The sequence below is a fragment of the Zeus faber genome (assembly GCF_960531495.2).
Source record: "Zeus faber genome assembly, chromosome: 15".
Classification (NCBI taxonomy): Eukaryota; Metazoa; Chordata; class Actinopteri; order Zeiformes; family Zeidae; genus Zeus; species Zeus faber.
Window position 1 is genome coordinate 28,140,915 of NC_137194.1, and position 9,659 is coordinate 28,150,573.

The following is a 9,659-nucleotide window of genomic DNA, read 5'->3' on the forward strand; positions in this document are numbered from 1 at the left end:
CACACACACACACACACACACACACACACACACACACACACACACACACACACACACACGATTGTATCAATCAATTTTTAACTAATCAGTTTAAGAAATGCGAAGGAGAAAAAAACAGCATGGAAACTTTGCACACCAGGTGTACGGTACTGACCAGTGATTGATTGTAAGCAAACATGAGAAGGCTAAAACTATCAATAAAACGGCTAAAGAGGGACTCGCCAACGTTGCACGTTACTCGCCAGTGGGGTTCTAGATGCCAATTTTTACATTTTAAAGCCTCCGACATCGTCTTCAAAACACAAGATAACGCAGACAAGACTCCTGCGTAGGTCCTTGGATGTCCGAACACAGAGTCAGAGAAGTACCAGCAGCCCCCTCCACCATCAACCATGACCACCTAACCGAGCAGTATGTTCTTAAAAGAAGGTATTGGATGACGTAATTCGCTGGGCTTGCACTTCCTGCGATAATTTACACGACAAAATGCACAGAAACCTTCTGTATCCGGAATGGCATACTGGCATAGAATTTAGTACACCGAATTAGTGTTTAGTATGTCCGAAACCATACTATGCTCAAATAGTATGCAAAAAGTACAAGGATGTCATGCTACAGCAGTCAAAATAACATTACACAACGCTAAAAGTTTCTTTGCAGTGTCGCAATTAACCCGCAACATGCAGAAAGGAAGTGGCCACGGTTATATGGTGATGTATTTGTCGAGAAGCCATCGCTCTTTTCACTCGCATACTAAAGTACGCTGGAGCCATAGTACAAACACGTGGAAGGTAGTACGCCATTCCGGTCGCAGCAGCACGCTCCTGCGCCAGCTAAGATGTCACCTTTTTTTTGGGTTTATTTCCAGAGCCAAGAGCCCGCTGTGCAATGTCGAACTATTTGATCGCGTCTGACCCGCGCTAATTTGATAACGGCGTAATAGGATTAATTAGCCGGTCTGGAGTCAAAGGGTTCTGGATTAGCTAGAGGGGGCCAACTTTGATGGGTGAAGACAAGGGTGGGAGTTAAGGGGGCGGGGGTTCTGGATAGAGAGAGATAAGGTGGTTCTGCAGTCACCAATTAGCCACCCTCACAAGAACACACACAGACACGACACTGTCCTCAAGACGTGGTAAGGGGTTGGAAATGACTTCAACATTAAGGGAAGAAATTCTCAATCCATTTGCTGCTTTATAATAACGTCACATATTTGTTGTTGCTTTTATTTTTTCAAGTTGGTTTTGTTGTATTTTTGTCCACAACAGAAATTCCATTTGCAGCATGCTTTTTTGAGGGACCATCAAACAACCTGGGAGTCCTTGAAATTGTTTAACACCACAGTAACAGCCATCGACAAAGAGAAAAAAATACATACACACTGAAAATAATCTGGTTTTAAAATAAATAAATAAATCTGCTCAGTCCCCGGTTTTCTTTTTCTAACATTTGCTGGCTGGATGTGCTTGATTCTGCTTTAACACATCTTTGTAAATATCTGTAATTATTAAAAACGATACTGTTTTTTCCGTGAACGGAGTCCCTCTTTTGTATATCGCAGCAGATATTCTCTGCTTCTCTTCCCTCTTATTTATGTCTGTGTTGCACGCCGGGGAGTTGGCATCGCAATAAACCCAAGAAAACAGAATCCTTAGATCTCTGAATTTTCTAATCCAATATTAATCATTATTTAATCAACAACATTAAGAACTAATGAAATTAGATTAATTGTGGTAGCTATTTGGCTATGTGCTCCGAAGGCATACAAATGTGAAAAATTTGCCATGTTTTGATTTGCAACAATCCATACAATATTACATGCAAAATATTTACATAGAGTTGGTCGTGCAATACTGTATATGAAGCCATTAATCTGTTGAACCATATGAGGGGGAACATAATGCAAATATATCAATATAAAAATATATAACTTTTTTTCAGTGCAGGGGGAAATAAGATAGATAGGCCTAGATTTATACTGGACGATAGATGTTGGTCACATTGAAAACAGTAGGAATGCAAAAATTATTATATATTAGTGACAATAGCTTTTCTTACGATAACGCTGCAACCCTGGACCCGGTCCAGTTACATGGACAGGCAAAAACATCCTTGTTGGAAATTTACTCTAAGAAAAAAACAAAACAATCTTAGGAGTTTGGGGGATGACCTGTCCTGGAGGACTTTCAGCCTTCAGTACGATGGTTTCAAAACCAGGTTTCAAAGCTTCTTAATACTGTGAGTTAACTCCAATCTGCCAGAGACTATAGAATATTCTTTATTATTTATTTTTTAAACGTGCTACTGGAACTATCATATAGAAAGAGACAAAAAAGACCTGTTGTTATTTAGGGTTTCAGTTTCCTCCGCAGAATATGGCTTTGAGTGTTCAAGTTCAAGTGGGTTGGGTGGTGTGTGGGTGCTTGACATGGAGGTTGTTCCTGATCATTGGAGTGGGGCCAACCCACCATCATCCCCACCCCACCAGCTCACCAGGTCATGTCCACGTTCATCTCCGACAGACACTGTGCCAGGTGGCTGTCACAGTCCATCTGGCTGAACCTGGGGGAGAGATTCAATCTTTTACTGGAGGAACACACACACACGTACACACACAAACACACGTACGTACACACACGTACACACACACACACACACACACACACACACACACGTACACACACGTACACACACACACACACACAGTACTGACATCAAAACTGTCTTTGATGGATAAAGTCTAATCAGTAAACTATACGATATACAGTATGTATAGTCAAGATATGGTCACCTCATGTTATACTATTTTATAACAGAATGATGGTGGAGATGTGACTTCAAGTTTCTGACTATGCCACGTGGCCACTGTGATTGTTATAGCAATAAAGAAGAAGAAAGGAGAAAGACGTAATCAAGTGGGTGTTCAGGGTGTGTGTGAAGCAGATGCTGGCAGTGTGTGTGTGCATATGTTTGTGTGATGTGTCTACGTATGTGATGTGTCCACCCATGAGTACACGGGATTGGTTCCAATTAGTTGTGGTGTATGGGGTCAGAAATATATCGGAAAGGCCTCGCAGACCGCCACGAGCCCCGCAGTTGCACCGACGACACCCCACAGCCACAAGAACACTCTGAGCACAGTGCACTGCAGCCAAAGAAGAAACCTGAAGCCATAGGGAAGGCAAGAAACCGCAGAGCAACACCCATGCAAGTCCCCGAGATGCACAAACCAGTACCAGGAAGCACAAAATGACACAACCCTGAACCATACACATAACCAACCCCCATGTGCAGGCACAAGATGCACCCGCAAGTGCAGAACCAAGGCCACAGGCACCAAGCAGAGAGGGAATCATCTGCCCAGCGGGTGAGCTGACCAGACCAAAAACAACCCCATGCAGAAGGGGAGGCCTGCCATATCGCAACTGGTGAGATGCCGCACCCAGCCGCAAGCACCGAGCACGCACCAGATTTTCAAACTTCAATATTGGAAATTGAATTCTTAAGAACATTTCATGCATGGATATCATACGACATTCACTGGGATGTGTGTAAATTATCAACATATCAAAATACTTGGTTCTGGTAGATTTTGAAACAGAAAAGTGGGACCTGTGGAATTGTGTAATGCTTCAGAAAAAAAGCTTGTGAGATGAATAGCAGAATGGAGTACCATTAATCAGAATCAGAATCAGAAATACTTTAATAATCCCAGGGGGAAATTACTTAATGGAATGAATAATAGAATATTAAAGAAAAAAAAAAAAAAAGATAGAATATTGTTTAATTCCCGTCCATCCATGTAGATTTAATTGACTGAAAATAACATCACACATGGACAGGTCGTACATTTTGGTGCGATAGCAGTATATTACTATCTTAACTCAAAAAATGAATTCTTTGAGTTGTTTTCTTTACAATGTATAGAAACTTTCTTTCTCAGTACATATCTCTCAATCTTTTATTTAACTCTATGTTATTAGTATTTTCTTATACTGTACAATCTATTCTCAGTTCCATATATATTTATCTATTTACTAATACCGTCATATTCAGGAAACATGAAGATTAATTTGGTTTCATTTTGAGTTTTAATGGGGAGGGGGGGGGGGGGGCAGAGAGAGAGAGAGGGTTGTGTAGCCAGAGCCAAGGTACACAACAGCAGAGTGGGCTTGGGGAGCCGGGGCCTGTACACCTCGACCCACTGCTACACAAAGGCCAACTTGTTCAGAGAGAGGACGCCAGGGGAGAGAGAACCAGATAGACAAAGCCCTCTGCCTCCAGCTTTCCTCCCAAATCTCTTCCTCCCTCCTTTGCTCTGGAATAGTGCCTCGCTCCAAATTGACTTTCTGACCCGTCCAGATGAATAATTCATCTTTTCCGCTCTGAGGGATGACTTCCAACAGCCTTCCTTCCAACTTGCCCTCTTGCTCGTTTAAGCCAAGCAGCAACGAACATGACCGAATATTGAAGCAGTTCGGCTAGTGGCCACTAGATTCTGGCATCTGAAAACCTCAAACTAAATGGAATCATTGATGTGAATAAAAAACGACTTCTCAATATAAATACAAAGCCAATACAATTTTTTTGCACAATACTTTCGGATCTCTAAGACAGTGACTGTGAAAGTGTGCCCATTATGCACGGTTCCACATGGGGCTTTTTTTGTTTCATTCAATAAGAAAACGTTGTAAAAATAAATAAATCTACAATGAAAACACAGTTTTTATTTGCTTTGTTTGGAAAAAAGATCGCTCTGATCTGAGCAGTGGATTGTGCCCTCCTCAGCGGAGGTGCTCCCGCTGGAGCTGCTCCAGCTTGCCTGGGTCCACTGCGGAGCACGATGCTCAGCGTAATGGTATGCTCCACTTTCAGGGTGTCTGAAATCATACTGTATATGGTGGCTCAGTGGTTAGCACTGTTGCCTCACAGCAGGCCGGCCGTCCAGGGTCTTTTCTGTGTGGAGTTTGCATGTTCTCCCCGTGTGTGCCTGGGTTTCCTCCCACCATCAAATTACATGTATGTTAGGGACCCTCCGGAGTGTCCTCCGGATCTGAGGACGCTGGCATGTAATTTTGCCGCTTCTCAAATCTGAGTCACAATACTCTGATTGCCTCACTATGTGACTGTGTGTGTAAAGCAACCCCCCCAATCCCCCCTGTAACAATGTTCATATGCACACAAATTAGGAGACTGTAAGAAAAAACTCCCAAAATACAGATACACAGAAAGGAGGCAGTGTTTGTGTGTAGGGTGGATAGTGGGGGCAAAGGTGCAGACCCTAACCTCTCAGGGAACGCCATCATACACATGGGGCAGCAATGCAGTCGTCCGTCTCCTCCTACACTTCTAATAGCAGCCCCTCCTCTGGAAACGCCAGAGGCTCCCTCCTCTGCTGCACCTTCCAGCAACCTCTCATCTCTGCCCGCCCGCTGGCGTTTGATCCCATGGACCTCTGGCATGTGGCTCGTGGTGGGGGGTCTGTTCTCGGGGAGCGGAGGTAAAGGTCTTGGTGCAGGGCGCCGGTGGGACGCCTCCTCGCCATCCGCCCATTGTCGAGACCCACAGGTTCCTACTGTGGGTTCCGGGTCCTCCGCATCGTTCCATCTCCCTGTGCAGGAGGGCGTGGCCAGCTCGCTTAGTGCCCTTGCCTGTGATGATTGCGCTGGAGAAACCAACTGGGGTTCAAGGCTGAAGGAGTGTGAGTTTGAGGGAGAGCTCTGGGGTCGAGAGGGTTCTGGGAAGGGCTGGACGTCATCAACTGGCTCACGCTGCTGCAGTTCGCTCAGCAAACAAGGCAAGGCCTTGAAATGGCCCAAAAGAAGAAAAAAAATTATCATCCTGATGATTGATGGGTTGAAGTCAATTCCATTTCTGAAATGTAGAGCCTGTAATGAACTGTGCTGGTGACTGTTGAAATGTCAAAGACTTTGAAGTCAAAATGCATTTTTTCTGAAACTTTAATGGATGGATTTTGACATTCAGGATATACATTTATCTGAAATTATTACATTATCTACCCGTTTCTTTGCCAAGACAGCAATGAAATAGGATGAATGCAAGTGATCTCCATGCCCAATTGTTTGACATTAAATCTGTCACATGTTCAAATATATAGATAAATTTAAATCGAAAAGCAAATTGAAGTAAGAGAGTCAGAATATTCTAGTTCCAGAGAGACACTGCCAGAATGAACAATCTAACTACAGTAAAAGCACTTGTATTTATTTTATTTCTTTTCCAAATCGAAATTAGCACGTTCGCAGTTCATTTCATTACATTTGGTTGCAATTTCGGCCATGGAAACATAAGCTAAAAGAAAAAAAACAAAACATTTTCTGCTGAACTTTAAACAGTGGTTAAATGGCTGCCAAACAGCCTCAAATAGTTATGTGAAATAAACTATGTCGATGCTTAGGCTCGAGCTAACAAAGTAAAGCAGTCAAATCAGGTCCTAAAACAGCTGAAATATAATTTGACATTAAGAAAATTTCAGTTGAACGTCCAATTCTCTTTTCTTTTTTTTCTTCTGCCAAACAATTCCTGCTGTACACTGTACTACACCCAACAACTTATTTATCATGTGAGAACAACCTTCCTAAACTTCTTGAAAAGGGTGCATTTGAAGATTATTTAATATTATAAAGTATATTGACGATTGTCCAGTTACATGCTTCTTCTTGAAGCAATGCCCACCAAGTGTGATGTCAGTTTTCTTTGTTCCAGGATAAAATCATTCCTAGGTTGTCACAGGCATCACTTTCCATAGCACTAACCTATTACCAATATCTGATGCAAAGTGTAAATAATGCAGGAATTAAACAATGTTCTCAAATTACAAACCCACTACATTTTTTTTTACATTGTATAGAATAAAATACAGAAATTTGATCATGTCAACTGAAGCTGCTCATTCAAATTGGATATAAGGGAGTGGCAGTTTTACCAAGGGACTGATAATTTGTCAATAGATTAGAAAGAACGCATTTATTTCAGGTATACAACATATTCCCTTATCCCTATACCTTATCCCTGAATCCAAAGGACAGTATGCACACTTCTTAATAGTATAACATACCCACTACCCCACTAGTATAACATACACCAACCACTACTGTGCTGGGTGTATGCTATTTCTCCATCGTCTCGTTATTGACATCACATTTTGACACCCATGAACGCAAACTGAAGTTTTACAAGAGTGTTTGTCAAATTTGTCAAGGTATCAATAAAGCTTGTTGATCAATCATCAGTCTCCTGTAGAGTAAAGGCACACAACAGATATTGCATCCTTTTGGAGCAAATCTGTAATTTCCCAGGGGAGGGAAATAACAGAATGTGTTAACAGATGTGAAGTCATCATAATTCCCTCTGTAATCATCTATTTTCCACAGCACCATATTTTGCAAAACACATGTAACGGAAAAGGAGAGGCGTGTAGTTCATCCAACTACATGCCTCTCTTTTCCGTTACGCGTTTTGCAGTTGTATTGATGCTAATGGAGTTTATGTATTGTGCGTGTACTATCAAAATCCTTGCCTAAGCCTGCAATGTGGCCATCATCGCAGGTGCAAAACCTAAACAGTCTGATAGGAATAGAAAAGAATATCTGAAATTTCAGAGTTCTCATGACGATATCCTCTTTGTCGTACAAATCTACAGGCCGGGCCATATGTCTGTCACATTAGTCTCATGCCAGCTAAGCAGCCATTACCCAAGGAGGGAGGTGGGCTTTTCACAGAGACATACCTTGGGTAAAATATTTAACAAATGCAAGTAACATCAGCTACCAGTCAAAGAGATTTGTGGATGTTGAGGATTATGAGTATGTGCGTGTGCTTATGCATGTACAGACACGCATACATCCACTAGGTGCCGAAAGCTTGCAAGAACACAGCCACAGGCTTGTCTGACAGGGACAGTGCGGTATCCATTTTGATAAGCCCTTTCCTTTCAATTGCGCTTGTTTGAATTTGAAACACAAACTCATAAAAACATTTTTTGGGTCAAAGACCACTTTTTTCCCCAAAAGGCCACAAGGGAACAATACAAAGATCCTACACATTTTAAGACTGATCGGTGGCAAGAATATAAAATTGGAGCGTTTAGGAAGGCAAGACGATGGCCATGGCCTTTGAAACTTACATTTGGAAGCAGTGCCTTATGGGTATCTTTTACATTTTCGGGATTTTGCCATATTAATGGCGTGGTACGGCAGCTTACCGCTATCGAAGGCTGTGGGAGTTCTGGAACCAAGCCCCATTGCTCGGCCTCCAGGCAGGGCACAGCCGACCTCAACATTGAGGCCCATAAGTCTTCTAAGGAGGACAGGTTTTCTCTTGTCCACCACCGTGCCTTTGTTGGCACCGTTGACCTACAAACCACAACAGAACAGATTGCTAGTGAAATTCGAAATCAGACGACACAGAATCAGTGGCCACCATCCTGTATACTGTTCTATCATAGATATATCGAGAGTTAAATTCAATACTTTTTAAGAAAAAGTCGAACAAATCATCTCTCTCATTCAAATAGGTATTTCTGATATGTAGTATATACTGGATTTGCCACAGGGCAGGGCTGTGAATTGGAAGAAATAGGGCAGTTTATGAACTAGATATTTCAATGAATCGTGATACGAAAAGTTTCCTCTCGGTACGATGGCAAGGTAAGCGAATAGGTACTGTATGAAATTGAACCAGAAACACAGAAATGAAAACCTCATCAATTCAAATACCCTGTAATAATTTTAAGGTCTTATATTTATGTGTTATAAATAATATCATAATATTAATACAGCTCAATACTTACCCCTGGTTTAGTTTGGAGCTGTCAACCCGTTTCGCGCCAAAGGCAGTCGACGTTGCGTTGTGCATTGTGCGTTGTATGTCGGCTTGGTTGTCCTTCTTCCTTTTCAGTTTGGATTTCGAATGTTTTTCAGCCATTGTCCTTCATCTGTTTTCTGGAGGAAAACACTTCGACAGCCGCGGCGCGGAGCCCACCGCAAGACACCAATTACTTCCGTGTTTGCGTCCTGACGTCACGTATACAGCCAAGCAGAACTGGCCGCTCAGTCAGCGCGATGGCCGCAGGGAGTTCATTCCGTTTCATTCATGAACATCATTGTGACTTTACACCGATTTTTAGTTGATACGTGCAAAAAAAAAAAAAAAAAAAATTCCTTCTGGAGTTAAAGAGTAATGTCACATATTCTTCACGTCATACCAAACATGTTAAAGTTAAAATATAATATTTAAGAACGGAAAATAATAATAGTAGTATAAAATAATGAAAAATTTAATAGAATAATTAAAAAAATAGTCAAAAAAGTTTGAATATTTTAAATGGCCGTAAAAAACACGGAGGAAACAATGAGGGCATCATTCAGGAGGCAGAGCGGGTCGTCTAGTAATCCGAAGGTTGCCGGTTGGATACCCGGCTCCCCCTGGTAGTGTGCTGACATGTCCTTGAGCGAGACACACAGCAACCCCCTAACTGCTCCGGCCCACTGCTCCTAGAAACGTCAGTTAATAGGATGGGTAAAATGCATTTTGTTGCCTTAGTACTCATACTCTGTGCAATGATAATTAGTTGAATCTAATCATGAAATGGTTAGACTACGCTGAGGTATCAGATAGAGAGAGACTAGAAACTTCACCCC

The 9,659-nt window shown here is 42.0% G+C and overlaps 1 protein-coding gene across 1 annotated transcript; it reads right to left on the reverse strand.

Moving 5' to 3' along the window:
• Nucleotides 1-1,197: 1,197 nt before the first annotated feature.
• Nucleotides 1,198-8,929, reverse strand: LOC307241533 (uncharacterized protein). The gene is made up of 4 exons (XM_080015683.1): nt 8,810-8,929; nt 8,222-8,372; nt 5,284-5,801; nt 1,198-2,559 (listed from the first exon to the last, which is right to left on the reverse strand). The coding sequence occupies exons 1-4, from the start codon at nt 8,872-8,874 to the stop codon at nt 2,487-2,489; spliced, it is 807 nt and encodes a 268-aa protein (XP_079871809.1). The 5' UTR covers nt 8,875-8,929; the 3' UTR covers nt 1,198-2,486.
• Nucleotides 8,930-9,659: the final 730 nt, after the last annotated feature.

Excerpts from the sequence above, each read along its gene's own strand:
- LOC307241533 (XM_080015683.1), bottom strand. The coding sequence starts at position 8,874 with ATGCACAACGCAACGTCGACTGCCTTTGGCGCGAAACGGGTTGACAGC. Across the intron at positions 5,802-8,221 it reads TCCCACAGCCTTCGATAGCG|GCCTTGCCTTGTTTGCTGAG; the intron begins GTAAGCTGCCGT and ends GGCCATTTCAAG. Across the intron at positions 2,560-5,283 it reads ATGATGGCGTTCCCTGAGAG|GTTCAGCCAGATGGACTGTG; the intron begins GTTAGGGTCTGC and ends TCTCTCCCCCAG.